Below are 21,335 nucleotides of genomic sequence, written 5' to 3' on the forward strand. Positions count from 1 at the left end.
ATGATGGAGAGGCATTCGAAGATGAGGTTGTGGCACCTTCTGAAGAATTAACAACACACTCAGTCTTGTTTTCCTCAGATGAATTAGCATCCTTAGGATGCAATAGCGAATGATGAGTCCGCTTGCAAATACTACACCTAACAGGTGTCCGACACTCTTTGGCAGAGTGATTGCTTCCCAAACAATTGAAGCAAACATTATTGTCATAAACAAATTTACGACGATATTCAACAGTTTCATTATGGAACATTTTACATTTACTTAATTTATGACCTTCCGAACATAACGGACATGTTACAGAACTTGCAACATGAAATGTTTTTACTTTACAATTATTTTGAAATTTGTTTTCTGGTTTTGAAACCGGGCCCAAAAACTCGATAGCGCGAAATCTATTTGTTAAAAAATCTTTAAATTGGGTATAGGTGGGAAGTTCGTCTGACGAAATATTTGATGATACACTAAACTCCCATTGACGTCGAGACTCTGGATCCAGCTTCAGAGTAAGGATATGAATTATTAAAACATCCCAGCTATTTACATCTATACCTAGATTTTTGAGAGTAACTAAACAATCATTAGTGGTGTTAACTAGATCTTTTAATGCATTCGCCGACTCGAATGACATATTCTTTTGGCTAAAGAGTCGTTTTAAAACGTGGTGGCAGATGTATTTTTTATTGTTATACCTTTCCTCTAGTAACTGCCAGCACCTTTCAAAATTAGACTCTTGAATTGGCATATGCCTCAAGAGTTGCTCCGCTTCACCCGCAAGATGTCCCTTCAAATAATGTAACTTTTGTACATTGTCTAAAGATACATTTTGAATTATTAAGGATTTGAAAAGATCTTTAAAAGAAGCCCATTCTGAGTAAACTCCTGAAAAGGTAGGAATATTAATTTTGGGTAATTTTACCTGAGCAGCTCTTGTGCTTACATTGTCAGCTCCACTTCCACATTGTGTCATATTAAACTCTACCAACTTAGACTTTAATTCACATTTGTATTCCAAATAAATTTCCTCAGTTTCATTATATTTGTCAGACATTACATAATTTGAAGTATTTAAAGTTTTAGGTTCGTAATTTCTCATTAAATCCTTATGACCACATAAGAATTCAAGCCACAATTGATCAATAGCCTCTAACCTTCCTTCTATATAAGCCTTTGTTAACCGGTCTTTAGGGCTTTTCTTAAAATTTAACCTTGATTTACACATACGCGAACATAAATCATATTGAAAGTTGATTAGAGACTCCATTTTAATAAGCTAAAAATAAATTATTTCTAAATGTTTTAGTAATAGCTCAAACTGAAATCGAACATGGATTCCCCGTACTTTAAATTTTTGTAAAATTATTCTAAGTCAAATATACAATTTTTCTAAATTTATTAAATACTAAGAATACTAAAAATACTAAGTAAATTAATAAAATATTTTCTGAGTTAATATCTTCTTTTTTCAAATTAATGTAATTTTAAATGTACTCACAGTTTCACTTTTTATATTTACGTCACTCTATCCACAATACATTGGTGTGAATTCCAAACTTCCTGCTTCCCCTTGGAGTAGTAGGGCTCCGATGACCACCACTCACTCCCGGTAGCTCGTAGCGCGTTGACTTCACTGGGTCTCAGTTAGGTCCTAGGCAACTACGTCGATGCCTTCTTGACAGTACCGCTCCTAGGTACTCGCCAGCAGAAGCAGAGGTTCAGCCGTCCCACTTGCGTTTGTAACGGCGATCCACCTTGCTCCGTATCCGAAGACTTGCACTTTCCTCCTGGTTATGTCTGATGAGACACTATCCGGCTCGAAGGACCATGAACAACTAGCTCAGTCGATCCTAAGGATGCTCCACAACACTAACGTTTTACTATTAAAACTATTAGGTGCCACTGGTAACCATGTTTAATCAAAAAATTTATAAATGCTATATGCAAACAATTAGCGAATCTTGCCATCGCGATTCAGAATTATCTACAATTTGACATAACGCGATCTAGTATTTACAAGATGAAATATGTACATTAATTACGTATACACTTATGCTTAATCAATAGACCTAAAACTGCGAAAAGTTCAGGTGTTCTGACATCAGTTCTAACTCTTTTTGTTTTTTTTTTTCAGGTCAGAAATGCTTTCGTCAGAATTCTTGCTTTTTCCTAAAATATAAAGCACTACCTAAACACAAGATTTGCACTTTACTGACAGTCAGCTTAACTTCGCGAATATCGTACAATAAGACTGCTTGAACTTTTCGATTGGATGGTAATTTTGCAACTTTTATAAGATGGCTAGGCAGTCCGATAAGGAAAATATTATGTTTATTACTTCGCAATCCTATCGAAAAATATATCGAAGTTGAAATTTAAGGGACACCCTAACGGACATATTTATACCATCTATATGAAGAATTCCCGGATAAACTTCCCATCCTCAAATTTACCCCCGTCCACCGATTTTCCACATTCATATCATCAAAACTTTCATCTCTCTAACTTTAACCTTAAATCAATGCTCTCCTACGTTCCACGAGGAAATCACTCCACTCCGACATTCTACTGAGCCTATCACATATTCCACACGAGCGCTCGCATCGCAACGGCACACAACGGCCTACAACAAGGTAAAGCGAGCCTCACCGCAGCCCGCCTCGTCGGAGTCGTCGCGGCGGCCGCAGTCGGGCGTGCCGTCGCAGCGCCACGCGGCGGGCAGGCAGCGCCGCGAGCGCGCGCACGCGAACTGCGCCGCGCCGCACGCCGCGCGCGCGCACGCGCCCGCCGCCTCGTCCGCGCCGTCCGCGCAGTCTGCACGCACACACGCACTCGTCACTCGTCACTCGTCACTCGTTAGCCGCTAGCCGTTAACCGCTAGCCGTTAGCCGCTAGCCGTCACCTTTCAGTCCGTCGCACACCCAGCTCTTCGGGATGCATCGCGTGCCGCACTGCAGGAACTCGTCCCCGTTGCACGTCACGTTGGCTGAAAGGTGAACCATCCGTCAGAGCGTCGATCGCGCGAGAACCGTACGCGTGCGTGCGAGCGACGAGTTACCGCAGGGCCCGCCGACGGCCGCGTTCTCGTCGGCGCCGTCGGGGCAGTCCGCGTCGCCGTCGCAGAGGAACGACGAGTCGATGCAGCGTCTGCCGAGGAGCGGACGGGCGGAGAGGGTTCATTGCGATGTTTTAACGAATCTCCGGCGGGATAAAAGTGAAACGGATCGCGCCTACCCGTGGCCGCAGTGGAAGTGTCTGTCGGGGCACGCGCTGTCGGCGCGCACGGGCCCGCGGGCCGGCTCGCAGGCGCGCTCGTCGGCCGCGAGCTGGCGGCCCGCCGCGCACGCGCAGCGCCGCGCCCCCGCGCCCGTGGCGAGGCACAGCTCGGCGCAGCCGCCGTTGTCGTGGGAGCATATATTTTTGCCTACGCATATGGATCGCAAACCATTCCGGTTTCCATAATTGTTAAATCACAGGGACGTGTTACTAGATGTAAGTCGCAGCAAGAAAATAAAGCACCGCGTGGTACACCGTGCGGCGGGCACCTCACCTGCGCGGGCGGCGCGGGACACGAGGCGCACGTCGTAGAGCGGCGGCGGGAAGGCGCGCAGCGTGTCGGCCGAGCCGTTCTGCAGCAGGCGCCGCACCAGCCCCGTGCCGTGCTCGCTCCACAGCACGCTGTCTACGCGCGGTACACTCGTTAGCGTCACTCCAGCACGTGTGCGAAAGGTATTTCTCTGCGACCGAACGACTGCGATACCTTCGTAGAGCGCCAGCCCGTACGGCTTCGAGAGCGGGAAGTCGGGCGTCTGCTGCGCCACCAGCTCGCGCGCAGCTCCCGGCGCCAGGTCGCCCGCCGCCGACACTCGGACGCGCTCGATCTTATTGAGGTAGGTGTCGCACCTGACGCAGGACGCACGTTAGAGTGAAGGCAAAGTCGTGCGTCATTAGGAATTCGTTATTAGTTCGAGAAATTAGGAACTCTCGCTACTTAACGCCGGCAGCCGAAAGGAGGGCCCAGACTGACCAGTAGAGGTATCGGCGCGGCAAGTCCAGCACCAGCCCGTTGGGCCAGTGAAGGTCGGAGTCCAGCAGCGTGCGGCGCCGGGACGCGTCCATCGCCGCCGTCTCGATGCGTCCGCGAGCGGCCAGCGCGCTCGCCCACACCGACCAGTACATGACCCTGCGGGCACGAGCGCACCGTGAGAGCGCGCCGGCGGGGGGGCCGAGCGGGAGGGGCGGGGCGTACCCGTTGGCGGGGTCGAGCGCGATGGAGCGCGGGTTGAAGTGCGGGTCCCGCAGCAGCACGCGCCGCGCCGGCGAGTCCAGCCGCGCCACGCTCACCTGCCCCAGCGCGTCGTCCGTCCAGTACGCGTTGCGCCCTGCGGACCAGAGTCGTCCGGTTCACACCGAAGTCTAGAGTCGATCGCGCGCGACATTTCGACGAATGTGAGCGGTTACGAGTGACGCTCACCCATCCAGTCTATGGCGAGTCCCTCGCAGTTGTCGACGTCGTCTCCCACGAAGACCTCTCGCTCGCTGCCGTCGAGTTTTTGGCGGACGATCTCGTATCTGCCGGAGGCGACGACGGGTCAGTTAGTCGGACGTCGTCCCACCCACGGGGCCGCGCGGGGGGAGGCGCACCTGTGCACGTCGCAGTAGTAGAGGCGCGCGCCGTCCACGTCCACGTCGGCCACGGTGGGGCGCGCGGCGTGCGCGGCGGGCGCGAAGGGCTCGTCGAGCGCCGCGCCGCGCCCCGCCAGCACCAGCCCGCCCACCAGCGCCGGCGAGCCGCGCGACACCACCAGGTAGCTCTCCGCCTCCACGCCTGAGATATGCGAGAGTACATCAACATCACGAGGGAGCCTTCCCCTCGCAAGTTCCCGTGTCAGACATCCTCTCTCCACTCCTCTTTTTTAAGCTGCACGTGAATGTACTCACGCTCGCAGTCGCCGTGGCCGACGAGGCGATACCCGTGCTTGCAGAGACACTGCGCGTGCGGCGTGCGCGCGTCCCCGCGGTAGGCCGTCACGCACACGTGCGCGCAGCCGCCTTTGTTCGTCGCGCACGGGTGCGACACTACACAAGACGAGTCCGCTCAATCAGTCATCTCGTACGAGAGTGATCCGATCGTTTACGAAGATGGGGCGATACCGACCGAGAGGCTGTCGCTGTCGATGGTAGACGAGCGCGGCGAGCGGTCGCGCCCGCAGCGGTATCGAGCTGCGGCGGCGCTCGCGACTGTAGCGCGACACGGCCGCCACGCTGCTGTTGCTCCAGATCGGCAGATACAGCGTACTCTCCAGTACGGAAATGTGTTGAAGTTTTTGCGTCTGCGGAAGACGAGAGCACATCAAGCTCCGGTCGCTCGCGCCGAACGCCCCCCCCGCACCCCTACGGGGACTACTAACGACGTATCCGCGGCGCACGGTGAGGCGGCGGCCGCCGTCGTAGTCGCAGCGCTCGACGCTCTCCAGGTAGGCGTCGGCCCAGTACAGCAGGCGCGCCGCGGGGTCCACGACCAGCGCGCCCGGGTACACCAGCTTGAGCGCGGCCAGCACGCGCACGCCGCCGCCGCCCAGCTCGGCGCGCGCCACGCCCGGCGCCGCCGCGCCCCACGCGCTCCAGAACAGCGCCCTGCGGACACTCGCGGTCAGGCGGGCCCCGGCGCGGGGGGCGGGGCGGGGGCCGGGAGGTCACTCACCCGGCGGCGGGGTCGAGCGCCAGGCCGCGCAGCTTGCTCAGGCCGGAGTCCAGCAGGATGCGGCAGAAGCGCAGCGAGGCGTCGCACGCGTACACCACCTCGCGCGCCTCGTCCGCGAAGTACCAGGCGTTGGATATCCAGTCGATGGCCAGGTGGGAGATCGCTGCGCGAACGGAAACGCGTGAACGTGAGCGCACGGTTACGTGGGGGGAGGGGGCCGCCGGGGGCGGGATGCTCACAGTTGAGGTCGGGGAACAGGTCGGGCGCCGCCATGACGGTGCGGTTGTTGAAGTTGTCCGCGTCCACGCAGACTAGCGACGAGCGACTCATGTTATGGTGGACGTAGCAAATGGATCTGAAAGTAATACCACGCCGACGTGAGAGAAAATATATATGATAAGAAAGCAAAACATAAATATTACGTTGACGGCGTTATCTAAAAATATTTATTTTTGTTTGTAGCGAGTGATTAATAATATTAATGGAATATTAACTCTACAATAATTTCTTAATATCCACCAATCCGCATTGGAGCAGTGCGGTGGGATAAGTCCTAGACTAAACTAGGCAACGGTCGAGCTGATAACTAAATGACATACTAATATTGATTAAAAAGTTATAGCTCTGGAACTATTTACAGACCCTAAAAAGATGTCACACTACATGCATACATACTGATTCTTCTATACTGTGGCAACGAGTGGGCACTCCTTATCGCTATCGCTAACTCGAGGGTAAGATTTCTTATAATAAAATTATCTAGCTCCCTTCTATAAATAATGTAAACAGTCGGAGTAAAACAGTTTTTAAATCATTTTAAATGGACGAGATGTTGTTCTCGTCCATTTCGGTACAAATGCTTTTTTTCATAGAGATCAATTCGGTCCTACGAGAGGTCGCTCGACAACTGAGGCAGGAACAGCTCTTCTTAAACAATGTCATTTGTCCTCCCTACGTGTGCCAATCGCCTACCGGTTGGAGTAGTGCAGGTCCAAGGCTTTGACCCCGAGCGCGTCGAGCGAGCGGTTGGCCTGCGCCGAAGCGCCCTCCGGCCACACGCGCTCCAGCCCGCTCTGCGTCGCCACCACCAGCGACAGCGGCGCGCCCGCCGGCTCTGCGGACGACGGACGGTCAGTCGGGAGGGGAACGGCGGCCCGAGGCCACGGGTCGCGACGGGGCGGTACCGTTGACGGCGGCGCAGGAGCGCCTGTCGTCGCGCAGCACGTAGCCGTCGGCGCAGGCGCACGCGTACGAGCCGGGCAGGTTGCTGCAGCGCTGCGAGCACGCGCCCTCCCACTCGCACTCGTCGCTGTCTGCAACGAAGGGCGGTCGGGGTCAGGGGGTCAGCCGGCGGGGCGGGGCGGGGCGGGGCGGGCGCTGCGCAGGGGTACTGACCGACGCAGAGCCCGTCGCGCGGCTCGTAGCCGGGCTGGCAGTAGCACGCCACGCCCTCGTGCGTGGGCCGGCACGTGCTGCAGCCGAGCGGCGCGCACGACGCCTCGGTGACTGAGACACACGGGTCAAATGTTTATGACAAAAGTAAATTTCATTACGAAATATCTTCTTATCACTTCTCATTACAAAGGCGCAAAACATGATAAATAATAAAACCTTAACAAACACTGTTGAAGATTTACAAAGTGTCGGTTCATTTGACATACGAGAAATATAAAATATCAACAGAGGTGTGTGTGATGTAGATGTAGTGAAAAAATTAAAACCGGCCCACGTAGGAAACCAGATTTAGTCGGCGATGTCGTCCGCCGACATATTGATTTAACTTTACTTTATTAGCGCACAATCAAAGATAAACTAGGAATTGTAACTGACTCGACAAGGATATTAGTGGAACGGGGTTCGTCAAAAAGTCAGCCGATTATCTGAAATTAACGGGAATCGCGTCAACGATTGAATTGGCTACAGTAAAAGCCGGTTCATTTTTCTCACGAGCTAATCCAATCATCTGTGGGTCGCCTGTTACAGATAAAAAAAAATTTTTTCCCGCCCAAAACACGATCGAAAGGAAAGTATACAGATAATGAAGAGGTGAATGTTATGTATTTCTGTATTGAGTGCGAGATCGTTGACATGTCGGGGAGGTGCGGTTCTTTGGTCGGCTTTCTGCACTTATATATCGCCGCTACGTCGAAGACTTTCGTAGGTGCCTAAGCAAAAGCTTTGATTATATCAGCAAGTCGCTATAGTGAGGTCGATATTTCTGGTTGGAATGGCCAATAAGAAGTGCCGCCTGATAAATTTGCAATGCAGTATTACTCATTATGCAAAACAAAATGCCTCTAAAAATACTTGAATTTAGAACATTAACCAAAGTTAATTTTTTTAACATTTAAACTGTCACTACTTTAAAAAGCCTCTTTGTTTTTTTATATAATAATTTTGAAATTGGTGTTCGAAATATACTTATGATACACCTATGCGTTTTTTTATGAGAAGTGAGCTTTCTCTTTGAGCTTGCATTATTTTCAAACAATACGGGGACAGCTTTGATTATTTGGAATGCTTGAACACAAGCCGCCCTCGGGCCGGCACCCACAGTTGTCGCAGATGTCCCACTCGTCGCTGCCGTCGAGGCAGTGGCGCTCGCCGTCGCAGAAGTGGTACACGGGCACGCAGGTGAACTGGCCGTGCTCCGGCGTGGCGCAGCGCGCCCACTTGCCCCAGCACTTGAAGTCTTTCTCACCTACGGACGACACATCGGGCTCTATTAGTGGCTGGCGTCTACGTGCCGGGCTCGATGGCTTCTCCGGCGAGCGCTCCTGAAGCGCCGCTTTACAGGGTTTAAGGAATTGTAAGACTACCTACTCGGAATATAAGTTCAAAAGGCAGAAAGAAAGAAAGAAATGTTTATTTAGGACACGGCACAATTAAAAAGATGTATAAAAATACAAAAATAAAGAACATATTAAACTCACTAGTCTATCTATTTGAGATGTGAAATTACATCGTGGTGTTTTAATCACTGGGACGGGTTAGGAAATCTGCGACCCTACCAGATAGGAACAGTCTCAGGTATCTATATTATGAGAGTTGTCCATAGAAATATAAAATTAATAAATATGAAGAATAACTTAATGTTTTTATCTGTTACCTTAGCATCAGAAAAAAGTAAATTTTCAACTTTTACAGAATTATTCTCAAAACTCGAAGTAGAAGATTTATTAAATAAAATTAAAATATGCATTTTCAAGATATGAATTTCGCTATAAATGGTATTTTTCATAGGAAGCTCAACTAGGGTTTGCTCCACGACTAACGAGACCAGCGTTGCTTAGTCACATATAAGATTCAGGAGAGAAATTACAGAGTACCATCGGTATATGGCGTCATTCTTAAGCATTCGATTTTTGAGCATTAAGTGTTTTTAAGCTCTCGATATCATTGCTTCATATCCGAATCCAAAAACACAACAAGTTTTTATAACTGAGATATTCATCTTTTCTATTCCATTTATTTGTGATATTTTATGGTACACTACTACTGTTTTATCTTCAAAAACACTAATTACGACAACGTAAACGATCGTTGAAATAGGATTGATTAACATCAAATAATTTATTTTTAAATGACAAAAACAAAATCTATTTACTCAATGTAAACATAATAAACAAAATCTTATTAGCATATGATGAACAGTGGATATCTCTCGAATATAAATCTCATTTGTCATATTTTACTTCTACGGCTCAGGAGCCAGGCCCTTACCCGCTAGACAGTAAGACAACTCACAGACTACTGATACTCGATTAGTACATGTTGGTTGCTTTCATAGCATCATATCTTGCATTATGCTACTACGTTATTTGTAATATTTAAGTTTTCTTGCTCTCTTCGGAATGCTTTTATCGAAATGTTATCAATGGAATGCTTACGATGGCGTAAAATATACCACAGCAATATCGATTTAGAGAGACAGTGTATTAACAGGAGAAGTAAAGATAAATATGAAACACCAACTTCAGTTCGATTCTACCAAAGAGTCTCATCATCTTAAATCGACCAATAGTAATGTAAATTGAAGCCCCCGTTAAAAAATAGTAACGAATATTATTCAGTAAAATATAGATAATAGATGACAATTGAAAACAATGCACAACAATATAGATCATTTGGAAATAAACGGTGCCAATCATTGCATTGACACGAGGAGGAAAGGTGAACTAATAGTTTCCGACTTCGCAAAATTAATCCATCCTTTATGGGGGCCAGTATTCGTTTCATAATAACATTCCAAATTTATTTTTAACTTGTCCTATTAAGAAACTTAAATCTCATAAAAAATACATTGATAAATAAGGCGTATTACTCAATACAAGATTGTACATTAAGGATTAAAAAGTATTTGTTTATTTCTAGGCAGGATATTTACAAACTTAATGATACTTTATTGCCATATTCTGTAATTAAAAGGTGAATAAGAGTAGCTACTGAGTTTTTTCCCGGTTTCTCTCGGAAGAATCTACTTTCCGAACTGGTAGTGGTAGCTTTACATTTAATTGAACACTGTAACATGTCGATTGAAAAGCGCATAAAAATGCTTCTATGAGCCTACTTGAACAAAGAATATTTTGATTTTGAGACATTTTCATACAGGATGTTAAAATTTAAGGATATATGATTATTACACAATAGGATTTATGGTTTTAATAATATGAATGATAAAATACATTAATTACTGAGGTTTCGTCGGCTGTTCTCGGTAGTCTACACCCCGAGCCGGTGATAGCTTTCAATTTAATTTGTGTTGTAAAATCATCGTTCAATGATAATAAGAGCCGAAGTGGATTATATTGATTATTGATTTTTAATTTGAATCTGAAATCATAATTTCGTTTCCTACGCCAACTTATGCGGTGTGTAATTTAGCTTTGTTAGCATCAGTTTTCTTAAATCATTGGTGGTAGGGCTTTGTGCAAGTCCGTCGGGGTAGGTACCACCCACTCGTCAGATATTTCACCGCCAAACAACATTAGTCAGTATTGTTGTGTTCCGGCTTGAAGGGTCAGTGAGCCAGTGTCACTACAGGCACAAGGGATATAACATCTTGGTTCCCTAGGTTGGTGGCGCATTGACGATGTAAGGAATGGTTAATATTGCTTACAGCGCCATTGTCTATGGACGGTTTGGCAGCGACAATATTCTGGTGCATGTCGCATTCTCCAGATACTGTAACATGTAATGTAACCACGAAGTGCTAAGCTCGTATTTTCTCTATTACACGAACTTTTGAAGTTTTATGTATATGTCCTTATTGTATTTTTATGCAAACAATTTTGTACACTAACTGTTATAGGCCAATATGTATGTATATGCCAATATAAAATTTCTACTAAAAAATAATTGCTCAGATATGCTGCATCATATTAGTGTTCTATCTGCCGCAGAGACTGGTTCAAATGAAAATCCAACGCTACGTTTGGAAACATTAGTTTAATATTGTAAGGATTGGTCGTGTAGTTACACATGTAGGGGTCCTCGTCGGAAGCGTCGTGCGGCCCGCAGTCCGCGTCGCCGTCGCAGCGCCAGCTCGCGGCGATGCACAGCCCGCTGCGCGCGCAGCGGAACTGCCCCGCGCCGCACGTCATGTTGTACGCTGCGCAGGAACAACCGATTTATACAACACACGGCGACGAATACAAACAGAAATTATACATAAAGGCTTATGATAATGGACTATCTAATGTGGTGATATTGAAGCCGAAGGCGGCATCGTATCAGTACTCTTTCGTAGGTATTATATTGAAATGTATATTCGGAAAGGGTACGGCACGTACTGCAGCCGATCTCGTCGGAAGCGTCGGGACACTGCGGGCGCATGTCGCAGCGCCAGGCGGCGGGCACGCAGCGCGACGAATCCGCGCACGCGAACTGCTCAGCGCTGCACTGCACGCCGCCCGACAGCTCCTCGCCGGGCACTCCTGGAACCGTCGACATACATTTATATTTCATGCCTATAAACGGTCATTATTTGAATAAACCCTATAACGAGTTTTAAAAAAGAAGTAAAGAGAAGTTTAATATAATACAACGTACATATACAAAGATGAGTTGGTTCATAATTTTTATTATATATCAACATAATTTTATACAAAGTGTTTATGGTGATGATAGATGCATGCGCAGATAAATAGATGGCATTCGTGTTCACATAACAAGTTGTAAAATGAATTGGATCTGACAACTTTATTACTCATTATGAACAGTGGAGCAATGAAACAAAATATCTAGAACTTGAAAATTATATTTAAATATCTTCTTCAGTTTTATGTTAAATGTGTTTTGCCTGAATCACGCTTACGACAATTTCTGTGACATTTTATACTGTGCAAGTGTGTGTGCAAGCACAGGAGTATTTTCTATTCTTTTACTCTCACAATACGATGGAACAGTAAGTCCGACGCGGTCAGATAGACCAACGGCTTTACGTACTGTCCGAGGCGCGGGATTGCCCGCACTTACAACTTCCGGACTCTGGGTGGCCACAAGGCCGCCAACGAGGCATATATAGATACACAACAAGCAAACAAGCAAATCAAGATAAATAGTTCGATTATTTTGTGTACGCATACTTGACAATTCTGATATTACGTGTACAATGTAAGCAATAACGAGTGACAATCACATAGTAAAGCAAGTTATCTTCTGCGCGGAGGGTCAGCGATGTTCAAGGAATACTTAAATATTTCCCGTTTATTCCTCTATATATAAATTAAAATTTTCAGTATCGAGAAGATCAACGATGGAGCTGGTCCAAAAATCGCACTAACAAGCTTTACAAATAAAAAAAATTATTTTATAAAATTTTACATTACGCTCGCATAATCGACTTATTACTATAATTATACTATAGTGGAAACTATAAAAAACTTTGCTCTACTTAGGTCGTGGGACGGCAAACAGATGAAACATCTTCCAGTGCCAGTTGTGAGAAAGTGCACAGAAGATAGTAAAATAACAAAAACATTGTATTTCTGAAATCATTTTAATGATTTGCAAATATTCTTCCAATTTTCGAATCAAACAAGCACTTTGAATCGTCGTACATCAATCTACTTTTGCACAGAGTTGATGCCGACGAAGGTGACATAATTATATAATGGTTTAAAATTAATTCAGTAATTAAATAAAAGCTTGTATAAAAAAAAACAAATGATGTTTTTATTAATTAAAACTTCATTTTGATCCTTTGGACAAATTTATATATCATTTGTCCACTAACAAAGTGCATATTATTTCATTTAGCGCAGTAGATACTTCAGAGCCCTGTCATCAACAGGAGACGTACGGAGATAACCAATAACACACACCGTATTGGATCAATCAAATATATGCTGGTATTGTTGTATTCGTATTGTATCGGACCTATTAAAGACTCCTCTCGTCAAAACGTAGGTATTTGGCCCCGTGTATAATGTTGTTGCACTTCATTAGGCACTATAAATACGCAGTGCCGACTCCGCCGCCTCTCGAGTAAGCAGCGCACGTATTCGTATCTTACGACTATCATTTTACACAACATCACGATTTACTACGGGTTTTTACGCATAAAGAGTTTAGTAGGCGAGCTTTAATGCAATTCCTGGAGAGAAAAGTACCTAGTACCATGATCGTCGAACATGAACCGCGAGGGCATAAGTTACGACCATTTGGAGTTATATTCACGTCTAACTACTTGGCTCGCGACGAGATATCAGTCTCAAGGTCGAATGTAACGTTTGGGGGCGCAAAAGGTTTAACTTCTCTCACGTGTACTAATTGGACGCATCGAGATCTTCCGTTCAAAAAAAGTCCTCGTTGCCTTAGTCTTGTGTATTATATTATGACGAGTACGCGTTTGCATTGTCTCCGGCGGCCGCGCCGAGCGAGCCTGTAATTGCTATTTACTCGCTAAACTAGTAACTAAGTGGTTTGTGCCCCGACGGGATATCATAGTTAACTGCCGAGTATCCTTACATGGAAGTCGATTTCGATGATCGTCTGAGACGTGGCTATAACGTTGTGTCTTTATTTTATACAAAAATATATCATTTTATTTGTGCGTTAAACCCTATCGTTAACCTGATATTTTAAACATGTTTTTCTCTAACCTTCAAGAAATACGCCTACGGCTCAAGTCCGATGCAAACAATATTGTACGTTCGATATTGTTTTGTTTTAATAATTTTTCGTTCGTTTAAACGAAGATAAATAATTCGCTCATTGCGTCTTGAAAGTTTTTAATGGATTCAAATAATCATCAAAACACTATTTTAAGTAGTTTCAATTAACTTATTATTGTAAACTTGTAATAATCTCCGATACTAATTGGGGCCAATTCTGCAGTAGGTACACGGACTTCAAATTAATGTAACAGAACTTAAAAAAGTCTAGTGAGTATATTAATCGCAGTTAGCATAAAATCACGATTTTACTATATTTAGAGGTGTTCAATAATCGACTCAAAAATACAGGTGTTTACAATCTAATTGTTATGTTAGTATGACTAAATCAAATGTTACACCCGCTAACAACCGATTGAGCTGAAATTTACGGACACTTTAGATAATGACAAAACAAACTAGAAACGAACTCTTATTCATACCATGGAAAAAGTTAAAATAAATTCAATTTTATTGAATGTATTATTTAATCGAAGTTAGTGCAACTAGAACACCAACTTCACTACCAGAATTAAGTCCTGTTTTTGATAGTTAGTTGGAGTCGTGTATAGTATCGCCGCTCGGAGTCGACCGCGAGAGTGCAGGTCGCAGGAGTAGTCGACTGCGGTCACGACTTGCGGTACGGGCGATAAGGTTTCAATTGTCGTATAACTGATTTCACTTTTACTGCGGCGATAACCCTCGAGATAGGTATCATGAAATGCATCCGCGAACGACTTGTTCTATTTATATTAGTCTCCCCATTAACGCTGCTCGTATAACGAAGAACAATTACTAATGGTAATTAATATTGATTTATGTTAGTGATATAAATTATATATGTTCAAGTTTGACTGTCAGTTAGTTAGACTGTCTGTCTGTACAGCCTACGGCCTCGAAGTCTTTTCTTGTTACGTTGGTAAAAATTAAATAGAGCCTTATAAAAAAATGAACATGTTGAGGCGTTCAAAATGGGTAGGTAAATTATGTCTACCGTCGTCATTTTCAATTTAATTTATTAAACAATATAACATTTATAAATAATTTGTTTTACGGTCACGACTCACGATACGACCCTAAAAATATGTAGTTTTTCTCTTAGCTCGGCATGTCGGTACCTAATTAAGTTTTGTCAATTTGTTTATTCAATTCCGGATAGCGTACGTCACATTTTTGCATGGGTAAGGAATATAGGAAAATCAAATATTTAATGGTATTTTTTTAAAACAGAAATTCATGGAACCGCCCTCAAAAAAAGAAGGTTATCAAATCATCCGTATTTTTTTTTTCATTGTTTAGTCAGAACTCCGCCTTTTATGAACCGAGTTAGAAAATGCTTTTTTTGTTTGCGAAGGTGTACTTCCCGTTTGTTCCCAATTCAATTTGAAAAACATCTGAAGTTTAAGTTATTTTATGTGAAAAAGTTAAAATTAAAAGTACATACAGTGAGTATTTATACAAAAATGCTCATTGTATGAACATTAATACAAAAATGTTAATCATAAGCTTGTAGTTAGTTATTTTTTTCATGTGTTGAAAGTTAGCGATTCTAGAAACTACAAATGGATCATTTAATTCTGTAATGTGTTAGTTAGATAAGTAGGCTGACCGAGTGTGAGTGGGCAGATCGCTTGACATAGAATATAACCCTTAAATGGCGCGAGAGATTGACTTCTATTCCTATATATGTATATTCTATACATTGACAGTTTAGTGTAAAAACGTATTGAAGTTCCAGTTACCAAGTTAGACCTTTAAAACAAGTTTTCGCCGCGCCGGGCCTCCAAGCATTAGGTTAAAAAATCGACTAAACTGGTTCACTTATAAAAAGGTTACCAAGTTCGCACGAACGGAGACAAATGCTTAATTAACTTGTAACTTGAAAGACGTGGATTTATTAAGTTAGACAAGCAAAATACAAATAATCTTGGAGCCGAGATCGAGTCCGATGGACATATTACAGCGCGCAAACGTATGCGCTAACGTACGCACACTTTACTCCTTTACTCCCTTCTCAGAACATATGAGGCGGCAAGCACACAAACCCGATACGACCTGAAATAGTTTAGGCGCTAAACACATGGCTTTACGTGGCTATTTTGGCTTTTGTTAGAAAAACGGAAAAAAAATCTATACTGTTCCGATGGAACCTGGTACCTCGGGATCGACAGCTTTATAACCTAGCCTTTATTAATAGATCGATGGGGCTGTAACAGGCAAATAATCCAACTGGTGGTCGGTGGTCTTATGGAGCCTCTCACTGCAACAACGAACCACACCCTACTATCACCACTGGCCAACCATGTCCTTGTGCGTGTAAACTGTTCATTCAATGTGTAGTGCGTCGAATGCAGTGAGCTGTCGAAGTGTAAGTAACTCCCTCATTATCTCGGAACGCAATGACAATCGAGGTATTGTTCGGGCGCTGCAGAGCGAGGAGTCATCTGCAGATATCACTATCGCAGGTCAAAAGATCGCCCTGTGCCGTCGGCCGCCGTGCCGCCGAGTCAACGTTTAAGTAGCTCTTTGTAAGACCATCCAGAATTATAAAGTACAAAGTCAAACGGTTAGCTTGGTATGTCTTCTGACGATTCAATCGGTCTGACGAGGATTTTGGACGAGGTTTTCATAAATTTTGCCATCCCAAATATTTTTTGCTCCACCCGGCTTTTTTTTGCACATATCATTTAATATCAGTCGCGCCACCAACCTCTCCGCCGCGCGTCTTATTTTCCATGTGGTTACTATTATTCAAACGCAACATCATGTCATTTAGTTTAAATGAAAGTGTTATTTATTATTACAATATAATACTGGGTGACAAATAAGTTGAACTGTGTTCAGTTACATTTTTTATATTATAGGTAATAAATTCAATCAATTTCGTCAACTTTTACTTTTCAGTAACACGACTGCTTTAACCTTTGGATAAAATATAGTTCAGTAAAATATGTATGTATGTATGTATGTATTATATCTCTCGCAATATAATACACTACTTTTCTGGAAAATACGAAAAGCTATTTTTAATTGTACCAAGTATTGAAGGATTTATTAAAATAAGTTGAGTAAGAGTAAATTGTAGAATACCAACTACATTAAAATATTATCTTGAACTCAAACAAATTAGTATTCAGATAAAAGAAGACGCGCAGAGATTAGAGGTCAGCGCTTAATGTGCGTTAATAACATTAAAGTACGGGGCCGTTCGTATGATACGTTCGCACTCGTGAGATTTTGGTTGTCGCGACAAGATATGGCAAGCGGATCGTTGAGTCTAATACTAATTTATAGATGGCGTTTATTCGTTTGTCTGAACATAATCCCCATCTCATAATCTATAAACTTCGGTCCCATCGTCTGCGACATTGACATGCTGACGGCCGCCCGCCGGTGCACTCGCGTTGCCGTGAAGGTCGTACAACGTGATCTTTGCGAACTTAACTAACAGTCTAACTAACTAACTTAAAATTTATTTACCTTTATTATATAAGAATATAAAAGTTAAATAAGGAATCAAGATATATTGTTTGAAAGTACGTAATTGATTTAGAGACATTAGGAGTCATACTAAAATGCGGCCATACTCTTCGGGAGACTAGCCAATCAGACGTAGCCAGAAGATACTGAGGCGCCCATAGACATCCCGTATACGGCCAATGTGCCAACCATGGTAACTAAGATATCATGATGTTTAAGGCCTATAAAACACAGGCTCAAATTCAAACTCAAATTTTTGCTATTCATAATATTTTATTTGTAACGGACGTCAGAAGCCATAGTTTCCCCGCAGGCCTACTAAAATGAAGATCTTGATTTATTGAAGAAATTTTTACTATGACTTTTATTTAAGAGTGTAAGGAAAATGTAATAAGACAAAAATGTATTCTCGAAATGTTGTATACATCCCGCCATGTCAGTTTTTACACACTTGGCTGGTTTCTCTTAAGCCACACAAGGAGGTCCAAATACTGTCGAAAAACTGTGACCGGACGTTGCTAAAAACTTTTCGACTTGGAAATTCCGGTCAAACACACAGCAGTCTCATATAATATGCTCGTGGCCAATTAGCCTTTTTATCCTTTAATAAAGGTGCAGAGTGAGAGCTTTATCGCCACATATTGTCGGTATGTACATATCTTTTTGAGTCCAAAAAAGGGGGACGCCATACGATGTTTACACGTATAATTATTTTTATGATTTAAACTCCACCAGATATAGGTTTTTAATTGAGTAACTAATATTACTTACTCGTGAACATTTTCAACGTTTGAGATTACTAGAGAAATATAAACAACAAAACGGTAGGCATGTTAGAGCAGTTTCGAACTACAAACATAATATTACGATAGTGATCTCGTTAATAGCGCCGGCTCGCGTAATTAGTTAGCGGGCGAAATAGGAACGGAGGCAGAGTTGTAAACTGCGTTGCAATATCGTCGGCGAGAACATCTCGTCGGTACGAGCTCATTAGAGCACGTGTGTTGACCAACTTTCTCAGAACGACAAAAAAGTGTCTTTATATTATAATACACTGCATCCTTTAAAAGAGCTATGTTTGCGAATTGCGCCTGTATCTGTAGATCTTTTATTATATTTACTATCATTATGTCGGTTACAAATTACCGTTGGTTCCGCGCTCTGCATCTAATCTACCCCAGAAAACGAATATATCAAACCGAAGCCCGAAATATTCATTTTATTAGAATGCAACATAGTCAAACTCATATTATAATATTAAGAGTTGTGTTTTCGAAGTCATCATATAATCATATATGTATATTTAATCTGATATTACTGAATACGGAATAAGACGAGTTCAGTAATGATGAAGCGAATGAGCCCTTTTGATCTTATGTTATAATACACACAAGCGATCAATTACAGAATCGTATTCAAGCACGTCGCGATACAATACATTGCTGTTCCTTAGTATGTGAGATATAATTAGTTTTAAAGTATTCCGTTCCACACAAACGCTACGTCGTCGTGTTACGTCGTATCACCTAATCGCATTTTTAGATCAGCATTTGAACCCGTCGACGACGGTATGAGCGAATCTATTTCGGGTGCTGTGAATTGCACATCGGGAGAGTCGACTCCTCTGGGAGGAGGACCCGCGGCGGTGCACGAGGTGTAATGGGCATGGATGTTTTATTCAAGTTTTATTGATGTTGACAAGTTAATAGAGCGCCGAGAGACGTGCGTCTCTCGCAGTACTGCCACTCACGATTATTTTGTTCATAAAATATTAGGGGACGGGCAGATGGTTCGCCGTACAGAACTTGTTATATTGATGATTTAGTCCTGAACTTCGGTTATCCGGCCAATCTAGCCTACAGTGACTAGAGAAACTAGAGTGCAGGGTATGTGCGCAAACAGTTGCATATACCTTCACTCTCATGGTCCCTAGCACGACGGGAGACAGTAGGTGTAAACCCAGCGGCTGTAATTGAAATCCTATTCGTCAGATGTACAATCCAACCGCTAGACCCAAGCGGCAGTTTACGAATTTAGTCATTTACTGTCGAGTATGTCGAGAGATAAATGTCAAGTTAACGAACTTTTTCTCATGATAATGTGCGTCGTATTTCCATATCCCGGCGCTTCGGAGCGCATGAGACAGCAGTTGTAATAGTGATTAAGTTGTTCTACAAATTGACCTACACAGTTGCATAACTCAGATTTATCTGCGTATTAAATACATAGCACGCTCTTACAGGCACTTTTGAATCGTAATTTTACTTTTGATATTAAATTAAACTTCCACCGATTCGGAATGTCTACTTTACTGAAGAGATATACATTAGTACAAAAATTTAAATTAAAATCGCGTGCGAAATTGATAAAAGATAAGGGAAATTGGGAATGGTTACAAATTAAAAATAACTTCAAAAGTGATAATATCACAAGCAATATTTAAAAGTAAACACGTATCCTTAAGAGGTGGAACAGATTGCTCGTCCGATATAAATGAAGACAGGTAACCGAACTCGATTACATGGCGAACTCCCACAACCACGCGATTAACTAAGAGCACATGAACCGCCTGTTGGGAGCATGCATCGGTTACTTGCAAAGGGTAATGAGTTGAGCTAACCTGACTATCAGACATGATAAATCGTATAAGTTACAATATGTTTCATTATTTCTCATTACACTCATTTTTATTATATTTACAATGTCATCCAAGCTTGGTCTTTTGAATATATATATATAATGATATAGTTAGGTGGATGATCGAATAGGCCACCTGATAGTAAGTGGTCACCACCGCCGCCACAAAGGCGCTTTAAAAAATATTAACCCATCGCCTATGCGCCATCAACTTTAAGAACTAAGATGTTATGTCCCTTGCGCCTGTAGTACATTGGCTCATCCTTCAAACCAAGTAAATTGACGACCTCCGTGGTTTTCAGGGGTACGCCACTCCGACGTCCCGGGTTCGATTCCCGGCCGAGTCGATGTAAAAAAGGTCATTAGTTTTCTATGTTATCTTGGGTCTGGGTGTTTGTGGTACCGTCGTTACTTCTGATTTTCCATAACACAAGTGCTTAAGCTACTTACATTGGGATCATGTATGTGATGTTGTCCAATATTTATTTATTTATTTAAATTTTATTGTAAAAATGGTTATCTCCGTTTCGGTATATTAACTTATTGTTTTGTCCATCTAATAAACTGTAAGTTTTTTGTTTACTTTTACCAATAAATACAATCTTTTTGCGAACGTCCGAGTTCTAACCTCTTATGGTATCCGTTCTAATTTAACACACCTATTAGGAGGTTAAGGTCGGGGAGCAAGAAACGTACATTAATAGTAGGTATTAGAATTGTTGTTTCACATTTGGATGGTACTTGTTTGACAATCATACTACGAAGGTTATACGTTGCGTCGTATGAATCTTCTCAGCTGCTATTAGTTAATAAGGACCTAGTCAGTGACAGTGACAAGAAGTATTACTAATACAAGATTTACGAGAAGGCGAGACCTAATAAAAAAAAAAACCATTGATAAAAAAACAGTACGTGAGTCTGCCCTAGATAAATTAGGCTTACTTTATTTTAAGAAAACAATTATTTTTCAACAAAAACAAACAGTATATACCTATGTATAATAAATATGAAATAAATAATCAAGAATTATTATGAAGTCAAAATACTGTTATAAAAACATTTCAAAGCTTAACTCTGTGAAAATTAACGAAATGAATACCATACTAGTTTCGGAATGTGTGCACACGGGTAGTGCGTGTCGGTAGCGTGGTGCGAAACGGACAGTATGAGCTGTTACACCGACATTAATAAATGTTCCTGAGAAAAATACTGTTTCCTGATTCCTCGCCATGTAAAATTTTACTTTAATTTCAAGTGCCCTTAGAACAATTAGCTAGTAAAAGTGCTGCTCCGAGACCGCCAGACCGTTAAATATGTTCCTGACTGGTATTCGATTTGGTATTTTAGTAAGTATAATTTGGATA

General features: G+C 43.1%; 1 protein-coding gene across 1 annotated transcript in view; it reads right to left on the bottom strand.

Moving 5' to 3' along the window:
* The window catches only part of LOC125073561 (prolow-density lipoprotein receptor-related protein 1-like), a 58,364-nt gene that overhangs the window by 32,267 nt on the left and 4,762 nt on the right, over positions 1 to 21,335 (bottom strand). The window contains exons 2-20 of the mRNA XM_047684423.1: positions 11,491 to 11,634; positions 11,178 to 11,309; positions 8,253 to 8,399; positions 7,094 to 7,204; positions 6,883 to 7,011; positions 6,671 to 6,812; positions 5,938 to 6,053; positions 5,822 to 5,861; positions 5,406 to 5,492; positions 5,149 to 5,327; positions 4,936 to 5,073; positions 4,639 to 4,822; positions 4,469 to 4,566; positions 4,244 to 4,333; positions 4,018 to 4,177; positions 3,229 to 3,249; positions 3,053 to 3,141; positions 2,897 to 2,980; positions 2,644 to 2,808 (exon numbers count right to left, since the gene is read on the bottom strand). Of these exons, the coding sequence (XP_047540379.1) occupies positions 2,644 to 2,808; positions 2,897 to 2,980; positions 3,053 to 3,141; positions 3,229 to 3,249; positions 4,018 to 4,177; positions 4,244 to 4,333; positions 4,469 to 4,566; positions 4,639 to 4,822; positions 4,936 to 5,073; positions 5,149 to 5,327; positions 5,406 to 5,492; positions 5,822 to 5,861; positions 5,938 to 6,053; positions 6,671 to 6,812; positions 6,883 to 7,011; positions 7,094 to 7,204; positions 8,253 to 8,399; positions 11,178 to 11,309; positions 11,491 to 11,634 (2,256 nt within the window). The remainder of the gene's footprint in view (positions 1 to 2,643; positions 2,809 to 2,896; positions 2,981 to 3,052; positions 3,142 to 3,228; positions 3,250 to 4,017; positions 4,178 to 4,243; positions 4,334 to 4,468; positions 4,567 to 4,638; positions 4,823 to 4,935; positions 5,074 to 5,148; positions 5,328 to 5,405; positions 5,493 to 5,821; positions 5,862 to 5,937; positions 6,054 to 6,670; positions 6,813 to 6,882; positions 7,012 to 7,093; positions 7,205 to 8,252; positions 8,400 to 11,177; positions 11,310 to 11,490; positions 11,635 to 21,335) is intronic.

The sequence above is a fragment of the Vanessa atalanta genome, chromosome 24 (genome assembly GCF_905147765.1).
Source record: "Vanessa atalanta chromosome 24, ilVanAtal1.2, whole genome shotgun sequence".
NCBI classification, from domain to species: Eukaryota; Metazoa; Arthropoda; class Insecta; order Lepidoptera; family Nymphalidae; genus Vanessa; species Vanessa atalanta.